Here is a 15,335-nt window from a genome sequence, read left to right on the forward strand (position 1 = left end):
CCACTAAGCGGCGGTATATCCCAAAGAGCTGGTACCCGCCAAGAAGAAGAAGAAGGAGGGTCGGTGTGTCGACATCCGCTCTCCGCCGGAAGTCTTGCGAACCAGACGCCGCCGATGTTTTGACGCCTACGTCATTGTTTTGACGCCGAGGCTCGCGGTGCACCGAACATGTCGAGCGCCGAGCGAACCGCTTTGGCGTCCGAGTGGGACGACGATGAGCGAATGAATTTCCTCTTCTCCGCCTTCAAAGGGAGCCGCGATGTGAACACGATGGACTGGGACAGCAAAATGGACTTCTGGACGGCGCGGGTGCTACACAGCTGCAAGGAGCGTCGCACAGTGTGCGTCAACTTGCAAGAGCTCAACAAGACCTTCACGAGGAAAGGAAAATCTCCTCTGGGCTTGCCCACCGTCTTGGACGCCATGGCGAGGTAAAGCGCCCCAAACTCCACGATTGCACGAATACGAAACGAGTGGGAATGCGAGTGAGGTGAGGTCAAATGCAACTTGACGTGTGATTTTAAAAATGCACACGTTTACACTTGTGAATACGAGTCTGGGTGGAAGCACCAATCCCAAATAAGCGTTTCCTCAATGGACCTTTCCGACCTGTCAATCACTCGTACAATAATAGCCAATCAGATAGCTGCATTGTCTTAACCCCTGGCTTGACACGCCCCTTTTCCCACATTGTCCCACAAGCAATGTTGGTTGTCAGTAGCGTGCGCATGGGAAAGTTAATCTTACGAAGAAAATGGTCCTCAGATGCGCTTGGGGAACGTGCAATTCTAATGAAAGACATCCTGCTAGGATACAAGGCGCCCGGTTGATTCATTTTCCAATGTCTAAAACAGAGTTGACAACGTGTACAATGGGGAAGAGCGCTCGTACAATTAAATGTGGACAATGTCAATAAACACAAGGCTGTATGTTCGAAGGTAAGTGAGGGAGAAGTATCTTCTCGGAGTTTGACTGAATTATGATCAGTGCTTTATACATTAGTTTATCACTGACCTGCTGAATGACGTGTGTAAAGTTTTATGGGGAAGAGTCGGGTTCGGGATACGTAAATGCGCCATGTCATGCAAGAGAAATGTCTATTTGCTTATTTCAGACTTTTAAGACAGAGCACTGGGTTCGATTATGAGCCAAGTCAAACTTTTTCAACTGGTGACTACGGTATTGACTGACTTAATCACCATTGTTTAAATGTAGAAAATCGAACCTAACTCACTTATAAAGACTCCAATGATCTTTCCAAGTAAAAAAATACTCACCCTGCTTTACATGCGCAGTACGATGCCACTATTTTATCCTGTTGGATTTCAATATGAAGTTTATGAGGCGTCAAGCTTTTTTTGCATCGATCGCCAACGTTTCGCTGTAACTCTGACATTGTGTCCCGCTCCGTCCAAAATCTTAATTCCGTGTTCATATCCTTGCGTGAAATAGTTGAGAACTCTCTTGGACAAGTCTGACGCGTTTGGCAAAAAACATACCCCGATATTATCAGGAATACGCGGTAGAGAATCGACTTCAAACATGTTCTGTTCAGTCGCCATTTTGGAATGTTGTGGGACATGGTAACTGGAGCAAAGGGGGCGGAGCTTAAGATCTCAGCCGGGAGGGTCCATTAGGGACTAAAAGTTGGGCCAGTGGATGAAAAATTCCTGGCTGGGTCACCGCGGTGCCGCAAGTATATCTGCAAAGTTGATCTTTTCCCGTATTCTAGCTATTTAGTTATGTTAACACCCCCAAAAAGTCATGTTGGAATAAACGTTTGGGGGGGCAAATTATGGCGAAAGTGACGTTTTGTCAGTTCGTGCACGCAGCCCAGCACTGTCAATGTCAGTTGACGTCACTGGCGTTGTTTGTCGCCCTTTGGCCCGGTGCAGATGCGGCCAGCTTCAGCGGGAGTCCGAGTTTGCCGCCGGGGTGGACTGCGGCTGGCTCAGGTGGGGCGTGGGCCTCCTGCTGCTCCAGCCTCTCAAATGGACCTTCTCCTACCTGGTGGGGGCGAGCCGCCCGGCTCCCGAGGAGTCGTTTGTCGTCGTCCAGCTGGTGAAGGTGCGTTGCTCGGCTGCCGTTCTGCACAACAGGAGGAGGAGACCCTGACGGCCGGAGGAACCTCCAAAGTCGAACGTCGGACACGTTGTCTGCCTTGAGAGTGCAGCTGCCGTTTTCAGAGTGCAACTTGCTCATTCAAACCATCCTCATGTGACACAAAATGTTAATAAATCTTGTAAGATGTCCGTCTGTGAGCGTGGAAATGAACTCCACAAGCGGGTTGTTTTGTTTTTCCCTTTCGGCAAGGCAAAATAAGATTTATATCTTGCATAAGCTTGAAAAAGAAATGGGAAAACCATTTATAGTAGTTTTAAAGCATGTGAAAATGTTGGCTAAAACAGCCCCTCTGTTCAGGAAATAATAATTTTTATGATGGGAAGTGCTCGAAATTGGGAACATTTTCTGAGTCATTCAAGCAACTTTGGAGTCAGTCCTATGGTGTCGCTGAAAGGCTTGCGTTCAACTTGTGAGGTTGCGCCCCGCTGCGTTTGTCCCACCCGAGCAGCAGTCCGCCCTTCAAAACATCGCAAATGTGTCTGCCGCCGGATGGAGCACATGTATGCTATTTTATGCTAACCCAAATTGAATTGTTCTCTGCAGGAGAAAGCAGCTGAAGTGCTGAGGATTTACCAAAGCAGCGAATATGCGAGTCGCCCCGTCATATCTTTCGAAGAGCTGCGTGCGCTCTCGTCGGCCGCGTGTGCCGACGAGAACGTCCTGCGGGTGGCGCTTCTGCAGCTGCGGAGGGACAAACGAGTGGCCGTCTCCTTGCACCGGGGCGAGAAGGTAGACGACGTTGGGCGGCGCTCCACAAACCACCATCCATGCATTCCTAGCTCTTTTTTTTTTCATCTTTGCACCAAAGTTATCTTTCCACGGTATTCCTTTCTTGCAGGTTATTAAATTTTGCCAACCCAGGCAGGCTCGTGTCTCCGCCGTCAGTGACGTCGATGTCGGCATCTTCCAGTTACGACGCAGCGAGAAACTGCTGGAGGAGCGTCTGGAGGAACTGGGCCAGGAGGCCGATAAGTACATCCACCGAAGAGAATAGCTAGCGAGGCCTGAACGTTCACACACATTCAAATCAGTTGAGCAAAGTGCCGCACGCAAGCAGTGAGGAAAAAATATAGTGAAAAATAATATACCGTAATTCCCAACCTACAGAGTACACCTGGTTACATGCCTCACTGAGTACATTTGTCAAGGAAATACCATTTAGTACATACATACGCCGCAGCTGTGTAAAAGCCGCAAGTGCCCACATTGAAACGCAAGATATTTACAAAAAAAAAAGGTGGAAAGAGTTTGCTAATGCTTTTGCTAACGCTAACCCCTAGCTAAAGCTAGCATTAGCGCTAACAGGGCCGGTTAAAATAAAACACGCCAGTAACACAGCAGCAACACACTAGCACAGCACGAACGCTAGTGCAGCACTAACAGGGCCGGTAAAAGTCACTTCCTCGGCACATATATTCCACCGGCCTCTTTCTTACCTTGTCCGCTCGAGTGCCACCGCAGCTGTGTAAAAGCCGCATGTGCCCACATTGAAACACGAGATGTTTACAAAGAGACTGTACACAGAAAGAGTTTAACGTTAGCGCTCGCACCGCGCTAACGCAAGTCCTAACGCCAGCCCTGAGCTAAAGCTGGTGTTAGTGCTAACACCGCGCTAATGCTAACAGGGCCGGTTAAAATAAAACTTACCGGTAAATATCACTCAGACACGCCAATAACATAGCAACAACATGCTAGCACAGTGCTAACGCAAGAGCAGTGCTAACAGGGCCGGTAAAAGTCACTTCCTTGGCACATATAGTCCACTAGTCTCACTCTTACCTTTTTGCTCAAGTTTCCCTGGCGGCCGTTAAAAAAAATGCATAAATTAGCCGCATCACCGCATAAACTGCAGGGTTGAAAGCATGGGGAAAAAGTCTCGGCTTGTAGGCCGGAAGTTACGGTATGTTAAATGAACCATTTGAAAGTAAAAATGACACTTTTAACAAGGAAATTAAAACATTGAAAAAAAATAATAAATAATAATGAAAAATTTAAAATTTCATGAATTTTAAAAATAATTTTTAACCGTGATCAAAGCTGAAGGAAAGGTGTGTGAACGGGCTCTGACAGGTACGTGGACTTTCTGACAAAAAAAAAAAAAAAATAATAATAATAATCTGGGAGCTCTCCAAAAAGTCACAAGATGAATGCAAAGATGTTTTGGATTGAAACCATGAATGCAATCTGTCAAAATCAAATCAAAAGCTGTCAAATGTCTTGTCCGCTATTATTGGGAACAACCAATTTGATGTTATTTTTATTGCCAGGTTTTGTTCCAAGCATTTAAATTATTTTCTGACCGGTGATGACTTGAAAATGATGCCAAGTGAGAAAAATATCATTTGCCTAATAATTTGGATCTGTTGTCTGTTACTTGTGCTCAGGTGCAGAGAGGAAGCAAGAGTTCTACTTCGGGATGGGAAAAAAACTCAGGTAAACGCTTACATTACTGTTATTACATAATTGAATTCGTCACTTTGTTTTTTGTCCGGCCCGACAGGCTCTGAGGTGTCTGAGAGGCCGAAAAAGGCTGGAAAAGAGAGCGGACGGCTTGTCGGGACAGCTGGAGTCGGTCCGAAGCATCCTGGATCGCATAGCTCAGTCGCAGACCGATAAAACGGTAACGAGTAGCGCGACGATGACGGTGGGAGAGGAATTTAACCATCGCTGACCAGTGAGCCTTCGTGCAGGTGATGCAAGCGTACCAAGCGGGAATGGCCGGCCTCAAACTCGCGCTCAAGGACGTGACGCCGGAAGGTGCCGAAAGCCTTCTTGATCAAATCCAGGAGGTGAGTGTTTCTTTGGGGGTCGGCGGGAGCAAAAACTTTTGGACTCCTTTGGATTCAGTTTGACTTTGAAACAAATGTTCCTCATCATTTTCGCAGTTGTGTGACAAACAAGATGACGTGAGCCAAAGCTTGTCCGGAGGACTGAGCTCTTCAGGTACGTCAAATTCGCTTTGGAAACTGATCAAATAGAAGCTTCAGTTATATTTTCCATTTTTAAGTCTGACAGCTACATCTTGCCATAGTTTGCAGTACAGTGATGCCCTCGGTTCTCGACCACAATCCGTTCCAGAAAACTGTTCGAAGAGTGAATTGTTCGAAAATTGAATCGACGTTTCCCATTAGAATGAATGGGAAAAAGAAATAATGCGTTCCTCGCCTAAAATAAAATTGGCTTTTTAAAGCATTTTTTTAGCTTTTCCTGATAATAAACTGCATACTTGAAATACATGTATAATTTAATTTAAATACTTTATATAATAAAATAATTTAAGAAATATATATATATATATATATATATATATATATGTATATGTATTTTTTTTTTTTTTTTTTTTGCTTAAAATATATGCTTTAGGAGTAGAGTACGCTAGGCTGGGAGTGCATTGCCATACCTGTAGCGACTCGGCCCCCAGCCTTGTACATTTTTTTAAAATTATTTTTATTAACAAAAGTGCAGAATAACTTTAAACAAACAATAATAGGGGGAAAAAAATGCTTGTTTTTAAACTTTTAGAAAAAGTAACAAAAACATTCTTAGCTCGAGTTAACAAAACAAAAATGCAGGAATGCTTCAACAACCCGATGTATCAAATGTCTTCGCCCCCTTTTAACAAAAAACTAATCTGTCATTTGTTTCTGCCGTCTCTTAAGAACATTTCTGAAGTGACTCATCACAACATTAACAATTTGGAGTGCTCCGTTACATTCAGCTTTATTGGGGTGATGAAGTTTGACGAAATTATGGATTTCGTTCCACTTGGCACAGATGGCTTTGATGTCAGCACTCGGGACAAACAACAGTCACTACCGGGACACATCTGTGTACAGAGGCTGCGTTATACAGAATAACAAAAGTGCGCTGAGTGCACCACGCGCATCATGTCGTTTCCGTTTTTTTTTTTTTTTTTTTTCGGGGGGGCGTTCGAATAGACAACAAAACGCGTCGTGAGTGGGTCAACTGCTTGCGCCGCGGCCGATGTCATTTTTGGTTTTTTTCGGCGGCTGTTCGAATAGACGATAACAAAGCCTGTCGTGGGTGGGTCAGCTGGTTGCTCCGCGCGCAGGAAGTTATTTCCCGTTTTTTTTTTTTTTTCGGTGGCGTGGGAATTCACAACAAAGCGCATCGTGGGTCAGCTGGTCGCGCGTTATGTTATTTACGGGTTTTGTCGGGGGAATTCGAGTACCGATTTTCGTTCGAAAATAGAAGCAAAAAAAAAAAATCTAAATTTTCGTTAAAAAAAAAGATTTGTTCAAAAACGGCGACATTCGAAAACCGAGGCTTTATTGTATATAATTTTTTTTTATTCTCAAGACTGCCCAAGTCACTTCACGCGAAGCCCCAGTAGGTGGCGCACCGCAAACTACGGCATGGAAATGTTAATCACTGGTTTCCAAAGTGAAAGCTGAGGTTTGCGAATGTCTTCTTTTTGTTCCCCAACACTTTTATGTAGAATGACAAAAATAGGAAAATATTTACCATAATTCCCGGCCTACAGAGCACACCTGGTTACAAGCTTCACCCAGTACATTTGTAAAGGAAATACCATTTGGTACATACATAAAGCTGCAAGTCCCCACATTGAAACACGAGATATTTACGAAGACAGTACACAGAGTTTAACGCTAGCACCGCCGCGCTAATGCTAACGCCGCCGCACTAACGCTAAAGCTAGCGCCGCACTAACAGGGCCGGTTAAAAAAACCATATACTGGTAAAAAAAAAAAAACACTGAGACACGGCATAACACGCTAGCGCAGCGCTAACAGGACCGGACCGGTAAAAGTCACTTCCTTGGCACATATATTCCACCGGTCTTACTCTTACCTTTTCCGGTCGAGTGCCCCCTTGCGGCCATTAGAAAAAAATGCACAAATTAGCAGCATCACCGCAGAAACCGCAGGGTTGAAAACGTGCGATAAAAGTCGCGGCTTACTGGCCGGAAACTACGGGACTCTTGAGAGGCTGAAGTGTTCAGGATTGTGACATTTTTAGTTTGAGGTGTCAAAACAAATCAACAGTTGTCCATCAATTTGTTGCCGCTTCCCGAAAAAGGTTGGGCGCTGAGGAAAAGCGTGCCACTTCGGCGGCTTGCTGCCGGTTGGGAATCAACTCGGTATTTTTAAACGTTTTCCCAAGTATGTTCAAGCGGAGGCCACTATTTGAAGTTAAAAGTTTGTGTTTTGTTGTTGTTTGTAGCTGCTGAGGATGATGAGCTGGAAGAAGAACTGAACTCGCTATTGGACGAATCCAAAACGGATCTCGAGGTTCCGCCCAGCGTCCCGGGTGACGACTTCCTGGATTCGCTGCCCGCCGTCCCTCAAACGGAGCTGAATGTGGACACCCGGCAGCTGGAGGAAGAACTCCGGCAGCTGATGCTCTGAACGGCCGACTGGGTTGTCTCCTTTCTTTGTTTTTTTCGTGTCATCGTGACCACGAAGTCGACGAAGATTGTTTGCGTTGCTGCGGCGCATGATGCAGATTAGAATGCAGAAAGAAAAAATAATAATAAATGCCTCTGAAGTGCACTTTCTTTTTTATGCATAGTTGGAGTGAAGATTGTTGTCTACCTGTAATCTTGTTTCTTGTTTGCCAAATAATTCCCATCAAAGCACACAAATCTCTCGAGTGTACTCAAGTCTGACAAGTGAATTTATCGTCAACATTTTTTCTGCAAATAAAATGTATTTTAATCACCCTAGTGGGGTTTTCTGAGAGCGTTGGCGGCGGATGTACTCACTGCGCTCGTGCTTGGGTCCCTTGCGCTCCAAAATGGTGAAACGGAGAAACGTCGATTTTGTTGCTGCCGTATTCCAACGCGCCGACGACACTCCGGCGCAGCAGGTGGCGCTAAGTGCAGCTAAGTAGACCCTCTGCGCCACCTCCAGACCGCGGAAGTTAGCACATAGCATTCACGCGCCTGGTTAAGTGTCTCCTTCTGTGGTCATCTGTGGTTCACGGAGTCTTCAAATTTTTTGACCGTCTGGGTAGTGGGAAGAGAAGTTTGGAGAGTTTAGAGAAGATAAAAATCACCAAAGTCAGCCCTGTGTATTCGCACCTGTTATGGGAGAGGAACAACTGCGATTTTCGGATTTTTCCTACGCCCCTTCTGACACGGAAGCTCTTTTCGGAGAACAGAACATCTCAAGAGTGGAGTGAAGTGACCGGGGCAATATCACCCTATCGTTTCGAGCCATATTTAGATGATACGCGGATCACTTCTAACTAACAACAGACTCCCCGACAGTATGTAGTGTACTCAGCCACGAGCGAGCAACTACGGCCTTGCGCCGCAACAAGCCACCCTGACCTGGCTCGGCCCCGCGATAACCCACCTCAGCCGAAGCCGCGATCGGCGGACGCGGCACCGAAGCCGACATTTAGCACCCCTGACTAACGTATGTGGAATTTTTGTTGCATTCTGAGAGGATCACGCCCCCCCCCCCAACCCACTATTAATTTTTTTTGGTAGCTGTATACACACACCTACCTCTCATTTGGAACCCACCAAGCTCTCGTCCTTTGCACCCGTGCAATCCATTTTTCACGAAGAACCGGGTCTTTTGTAAAAGTATGAAGAGTAGATCCATCCTCCCGAGTGTTCGAGCGATATCCAGCAATGCAACAAGCCGGCATTTTTGCTAACGCAAAGTAACAAAAAGTTACCTTCCCACAGGTAAAACTAATAGAAACAAAAAACGAGTCCGCTTGAGGGCGTTCCTGCCCCGTACGTCACTTCCTGCTTCTTCTCAAAAACAAAATCCCTCTGGAGGAATTTCATGGCGGGAGTTAGAAAAAGCCAAATACGTCAAAATCATGTTTCGTGGTGAAAAAACTAGTAGTGTCACATCATACTGAGAGTATTTACAGACAAGAAAACCTTCACAATATTTTATTTCTATTTCATCATACACGTTCTTGATGGATTTTTTTTTTTCTTTACACACTCATGTAGATCCAGCTGCCTGTAATTTCACACACGGCCAGCAGACGGCGTCACGCGCACATGAAGCTTCACTAAACGAAGCCTTCACCAACATCAGTGACGCCGTTGCCTAAAACAAGTTCAGTTTAAAAAAAAAAAACAAAAAAAAAATGCATTTTTGAAGTCAATTTATCTTCAGGGATTACTTTTGGTCATTAAAAAAGTAATCAAAAATATAATTTAAAAAAGGGAAGTGCGAAATGCAAAACAACATAAAGTAGAAATGAATTTTCGTGTCATTTCGTTTAAAGGGCATGGGCCCCTTCCAGCAACAAGTATATTTAGGAAAAGTGTGTGTGACGTCACAACGCCAAACTCCTGAGAGAATTAACTGTTTAAAAAAAATGAAAAAATATTTGTGGTTTTGTGAACATATTGCACATCCATCTGGCCACCTTTCACAATGCGTATGCTTCAAATCCCAAAAGTCAAGACAATTTTTTGGGGACGAATTTCTCCTCTATCACCAAGTCTTCCTTGGTCAGTTTTGGAATACGGTGATAAAATGCGGCCCGCGATTGCAAGGGATCAGGTTTGATTCCCCCGACATGCTTCAGGCCACTCGACTGGTGCCCTTCAATTAGTGTTCAGTCTCCCATCGCTCTAGTGGATACATGACACGTTGCACCCTGTGCTGACTTCAAAAACATCCACCTATTTTCTGAGCCCCGTATCCTCACGAGGGTCACGGGAGTACCGGAGCCCATCCCAGCTGTCACCAGGTAGAGGGCAGGGTAAACCCTGAACTGGTCGCCAGCCAATCACAGGGCACACAGAGACAAAAAAAAAACAGTCGTACTCACAATCACACTTTTAGGGGCAATTTAGAGTCTCCGAAGAATCCGAGCAGGTTTTGGGGATGTGGGAGGAAACCGGAGAGACCGCAGAAAACTCACACGGGCACCGAGAGAACATGCAAACTCCACACAGGCGGGACTGGGATTTGAAACCCGAGCCTCAGAACTGCGAGGCCAACATTCTACAGCTGCACCACCACAAGAGCTCGTGAAAAATGTTTTGTACTTGAAAGTCCAAAAAAAACGTCTGTACTGAACGAATGTACTGTATTGGATTTAAAAATTAACAATGAATCTTTTTTGCCAACCAATTATAGTTTCAGTGGCCCTAAAATGCAAAATACAACAACAAATAACTCATCACAATTTGGAAGCATAACGTTTTGGGGGAAATCCTCATCCTGTGTTGAAACCCTAATTTGATAGCCGAACCCTATTTGGAAGCCCAAATTAGATCAACCTAACAATTTTGAAAGCCGAATTTGAAATCATAACCCTGTTCTGAATCCCTAACTCGAAGCCAAAATTTAAGTGCGAGATGAAAACAATTTTTGATTTTGTAACTGGACATTCTCCAGCATCACGGAACATCTCCTGTTCCACTTTGGAGGTTCTCCGTATTTCAATAGCTGTAACGTAAAAACCTCCCGCCGGCTCCAAAAGGTTCTCCGATCATTTGGAAGAGGGATGGGAGACCACCGATACCACCAATACCCTTGATACCACAGATACCTCGTGTCAAGCCACCAAGTCTGTCAACCTCCCCAGTCCTCCTCGCCAGTAGATGGCACCACACTGCGGACAATGGACACATTGGCGAATCATCACATGCCTTACAAAGAACGGAACAACCATCTTTGTTCACAATTATCAGTCATTGTCTTCATTGAAAAGTTTGGGCCGAAAAGTACAACTAATGGTATTGGCACTCTGTATTTAGTGAGTAAAAATGGTATTTAATATCGCTCATACCTTTACATTTAGATCATTTTGACTGCATGAAGGCGATTCAACAACTTTGTGGAAGGTCCCAATTCAGACCCGTTTCTCGTTTGTGCTGCGTGAACTGACAGAACGTACGCAGTTGCTGTCAAAAATCAAGACTCTGCTCCCAAAAATACGGCAGGACGGAGGAACGGCGCTAAACGCAGGATTACGATCCGGCACCGCTTTGGCTTGATTCAAAACTGAACTTCAGTTGTTAAGAACGAAAGCGAACGTCATGATTGTACGCTTTCTGGTGTACGTACCCTGGCCAACAGGGGGCAGTATAACACAACTACAGGAGGCACGCACGGAAAAACTGGGACAAGTGACGGTTTTTTCATTCAGCAACTTGTTCTTAGAAATGATTCCAGAAACCCCGAAAGAATGACAAGACTTGATTTGATCTGAGTTTACTCTCCCTGGTGCGTTTGCATGTGCGCAGTCAGATTGCACTTGTAAGAAAAGCGTTTTGCACAAACAGAACAATTAAAGGGTTTCTCTCCTGTATGGATTCTTTTGTGTCCGGTCAACGAGACCTTTTGAGCAAAGCCTTCGCCGCAGATGGAGCAGCTGAAGGGTTTTTCCCCAGTGTGGATTCTCACGTGGGCCACCATATGTGACTTCTGAGAGAAGGTTTTGTCGCAGTAGGAACAACCGAAGGGTTTTTCTCCCGTGTGCGTCCGGGTGTGCGCAACCAGCGTGACTTTCTGGGCAAAACTTTCGCCGCACGCTGAGCACGTGAAAGGCTTTTCGCCCGTGTGTGTTTTCATGTGTGACACCAGATTGGCGTTTTTGTAAAAGGTTTTCCCACAGTCGGCGCAGATGAAGGGTTTTTCTCCCGTGTGAATTTGCACGTGCGCCATCAAAGCCACCTTTTGGGCAAAGCCGTCGCCGCAGATCGAGCACGTGAAAGGTTTTTCCCCCGTGTGGATCCTCACGTGCGCCACCAAGTTGGGCTTGTGAGTGAAGCGTTTAGCGCAAAATGTGCAACCGAAAGGTTTTTCCCCCGTGTGGATTCGCACGTGGGACTCCATGTTGACCTTTTGCGTGAATCTCTTCCCGCACACGGAGCAGCCGAAAGGCTTTTCCGTGTGCGTGCGCACATGCGAGTTCAAATTGTTCTTATATGAGTAGCTTTTGCCGCAGACGGAGCAGGCGAAGGGTTTTTCTCCCGTGTGGGTGGCCGTGTGAGCTATCAAAGACACCTTCTGGATGAATCCTTGGCCGCACATGGAGCACACAAAGGGTTTTTCCCCAGTGTGCGTTTTCATGTGGAGCGTCAAATTGCACTTGTACGCGTAGCTTTCACCGCAAAGCGAGCAAGCGAAACGCACTTTGCCCGCAGGGCGACCCCCCATGTCGTCCGGCCCCATTTTGCGGCACTTCTTTGCTTTGTCGCAAGTTTCCCGTGAGGCGTCACTCTTGTTCGGCGGCGTTGACGACCCATCTGGCGCGGGGGTGGTGATGTCACTGAACCGCGACGAGCCGGGCGCTTCCTGCACGTCGTCTTCGCTCTTCACGACTGAGACGACCGTCAGTGGCAGCTCGCTGACGTCGGCCCCCTCCTCTTCATCCTTCATGCACACATCCTCCTTTTCCTGCTTCATGGGAGAGTGCGGGACTTGTCCTCCGTAACCAATGAGTTGCTGAACATCTGCGGGGCACAAGCGACACAAAGGCAAATGTGTAAAACCTCAGAAACTTTTATTGGACTGTATTATACAATACAAATGTGAAAAGAGACGAAAGGAGAATCCTGCGTTGAGCCATCACCTTAGTGTGTTGGAGGGGTTTGCGTGTCCCACCCAGTGATTCTCAAAACCCAAACCCAGTTTTGAAACCTGTTTGATACCCTAACAGTTTCTTACCCTTTCATTTGAAACCCAAACACTGTTTTGGATCCTCGGTATTACCTTCACACCTCTGGCAGAGTCCGAGGAGAAGGACCAGACAAAGCACGGCTTTTTGGGCCCAATCGTCGAGTTTAGAAAACGCGAAAAAAGATCCTAGAATAAATGTAGCTTTGGGGTGGCACCGGTAGAACAACTGGTTAGAGCGTTGGCCTCACAGTTCTGAGGACCGGGGTTCAAATCCCGGTCCCGCCAGTATGGAGTATGTGTCATTCATTTATCTTCTGTTTCACAAGGTTGATTAAAAAAAATAACTATTGTTTCAGCCCGTTGGATTCGTGGGGGGCATTTTGGAAAAGACATAATTGCTGGATGCCCGTCGGAAGATGAACGTTTTTTTTTGTCAGAAGAACAATTTCCGAAGGTTGCCAAACGTAAATGCCGAAGCTACAGCGCAGTCCCGAAGTGCGTGTCCCGCTTCTCGCCATTCATCTTAAATCAGCTTTCAGGGACAGTCCAAATAGTTCCTCGTCAAAACGTGAAACAGTCCCAATCCTGACATGTTCACGAGATGACCTAACCTAACAAAACGAGACTTCAAGGCCACGTCTGAAGGCTTTTTCTATGTTTGGCTAACCGAGCAATTTCCAGAATGTTAGTGAACAAACCTTCGACAATTTCAGCGGACGAAAAGCCTTCGTTGTCTTCCCGCGCTGTGCAAATTTCATTTTGGGACATTTTGGTGTCGTCTTTGCCGGTGATTTGAGCCCTTTGAGCTCAGTTGGCTTTGTTCCGATTTCCGGATTTTACTTCTTCGGTGGTGCTTCTACGGCAGCTGAAACAGCCAAGATGCTGCACTACTGCCCTCCTGTGGCCGTATTCGACCAAGAAAAGGAAAAAAAAAAAAGAAAAAAGGTGCAAATCAGAAGAAAAAACATTTCCAAAAATAGGAGAGGGTACAGGACTCCCCCTACCCTTGCGAGGATAAGTGGCTTGGAAAATGGAATGCAAACAATCCAGTTGTCACACGATGACAATAAATCATTGTATGCTCAGGCATTAAAAACGATTTTAAAATATTTTGTCAATAAAGTTACATTGATATAATTTTTTTTAAAAATGCAATATTTCAAGAAATGTTTTTACTTAAAAAAAGAAGGAAGTCGCAATATGTGGAAAAGTCTACATTTTTAAAAATATACTGTATTTTAGAAAGCGTGACATATCCTACAATCAACATTTTCCCTTGGAAATAAAATAAATTTTTCCCCAAGGATAAAGTGAGATTTACACAACAAAAGTCAAATCATGAGAGAACATATTTTTTTTTCAAGAAAAAAAAAAGTAAAAGCATTGCAAAAACCTTTCAATCAAGATAATGGCAACATTTGAGAATAAAAAGTCGCTTCTCAGATCATTGTGACATTCATTGAGAAAAGTCAAAATATTATGAGTAAGTATACTGTGTGTGTATATACGTATATATAATTAATAAATATATAAAATGCTTGAGTTCAAGAATCACGACAATAGAAAAAACACACAATGTGCAGGATAAAGTGCTAAACACACGTTATTGTGTCCTTTAAATCCTCCTAAAGTCCCAAAACACATCATGCAACTGACCTTATCACGTTTTATCGCGGCGAGGTTTATGTCACCCTGTAATCCAATCCCCCCCCCCCCCCCAAAAAAAAAAAAACAACCCCGACAGCATGCGTCTAAGATGGAGTAGGCTCCTTCCATGTGCGTTAACCTTGGTATCATGTTTCATTTCACTGTCTCCCGCCTCACCGTGGAACATCATCGCCGCATCGCTGGGACCGTAAAAGCTGGACAAATTGGATTTGAGGGCCCCGGGGGCTCGGGGACGTGCGTCTTTGCCTTTCGTCTTCAACACTACACACACATACGTTTTTATTATTATTATTATTATTATATCGAGAGGAGGGGACAGGAGTTTTGCGCTCTTCTGGACCGAGATGTGGGATATTGGTCCTGCCCCCAGCGGCCCCCTCCCTACGGGCACCGCTGTTTCATTTTAGAGGGGGCTTCATATTTGAAATAAAATACAATCAATCAATGTAACTGGGAATGATCTAGTTTGTAGCGGAACAATGACGTCATTCCACCTGCATATTTCCAAACGCCGTCCACATGCAAACTTCGTTAAATTCAGCCTACAGCCGGCGAGACTGAAAGTGTACAATTGAGATGGATGGCTAGTCACGCTTTATTCATCCTGCGAGGGGAAATTAAGGAATAATCGCTCTATATGTCATAATCTAGCGCTGATCTAAATGAATGTAGCGCACGGGCACCCGTGGCTGAGAGCTAACAGGACGACGACGTGACAGAGGTGATGAATGACTTCATTAGGGGCCTCCATCTTGGAAACGTAACCTTTCCTCAAACACCACCGGCTTGTTTGTCTTGTGCAGCGTGCGTAATTACTTTCGCGTTCAGATGCATTAAAATGCAACGAGCAGTGGAAGCGAAAAACAAACAAATAAAAATAAAGTGTCTGCTAAAACTGAAGAGGAGCATCCTGACGCTGTGGATTATTTCACCGCGCAATGTTTTGTT

At 45.3% G+C, this 15,335-nt stretch overlaps 2 protein-coding genes across 2 annotated transcripts; one reads left to right on the forward strand and one right to left on the reverse strand.

The window, feature by feature from the left end:
* The first annotated feature begins 58 nt into the window (after positions 1–58).
* chmp7 (charged multivesicular body protein 7) lies at positions 59–7,826 on the forward strand. The gene is made up of 9 exons (XM_061817827.1): positions 59–431; positions 1,896–2,067; positions 2,668–2,853; positions 2,963–3,096; positions 4,509–4,557; positions 4,625–4,744; positions 4,815–4,913; positions 5,010–5,067; positions 7,330–7,826. The coding sequence occupies exons 1-9, from the start codon at positions 169–171 to the stop codon at positions 7,512–7,514; spliced, it is 1,266 nt and encodes a 421-aa protein (XP_061673811.1). The 5' UTR covers positions 59–168; the 3' UTR covers positions 7,515–7,826.
* On the reverse strand, positions 7,701–13,592 carry LOC133499615 (zinc finger protein OZF-like). Its single transcript, XM_061817825.1, has 3 exons — positions 13,418–13,592; positions 7,871–12,553; positions 7,701–7,801 (listed from the first exon to the last, which is right to left on the reverse strand). The coding sequence occupies exons 1-2, from the start codon at positions 13,485–13,487 to the stop codon at positions 11,310–11,312; spliced, it is 1,314 nt and encodes a 437-aa protein (XP_061673809.1). The 5' UTR covers positions 13,488–13,592; the 3' UTR covers positions 7,701–7,801; positions 7,871–11,309.
* Between the last annotated feature and the right edge of the window lie 1,743 nt (positions 13,593–15,335).

Source organism: Syngnathoides biaculeatus, chromosome 4, assembly GCF_019802595.1.
Source record: "Syngnathoides biaculeatus isolate LvHL_M chromosome 4, ASM1980259v1, whole genome shotgun sequence".
Taxonomy (NCBI): domain Eukaryota; kingdom Metazoa; phylum Chordata; class Actinopteri; order Syngnathiformes; family Syngnathidae; genus Syngnathoides; species Syngnathoides biaculeatus.

What these genes read in the sequence shown, in the direction of transcription:
- chmp7 (XM_061817827.1), top strand. Translation starts at nt 169, where the DNA reads ATGTCGAGCGCCGAGCGAACCGCTTTGGCGTCCGAGTGGGACGACGAT. An exon ending in CCTTGCACCGGGGCGAGAAG is followed by an intron (nt 2,854 to 2,962) that starts GTAGACGACGTT and finishes CCTTTCTTGCAG; the next exon opens with GTTATTAAATTTTGCCAACC. An exon ending in AGTCGCAGACCGATAAAACG is followed by an intron (nt 4,745 to 4,814) that starts GTAACGAGTAGC and finishes GCCTTCGTGCAG; the next exon opens with GTGATGCAAGCGTACCAAGC.
- LOC133499615 (XM_061817825.1), bottom strand. Translation starts at nt 13,487, where the DNA reads ATGTCCCAAAATGAAATTTGCACAGCGCGGGAAGACAACGAAGGCTTT. An exon ending in GTCCGCTGAAATTGTCGAAG is followed by an intron (nt 12,554 to 13,417) that starts GTTTGTTCACTA and finishes TGTGCCCCGCAG; the next exon opens with ATGTTCAGCAACTCATTGGT.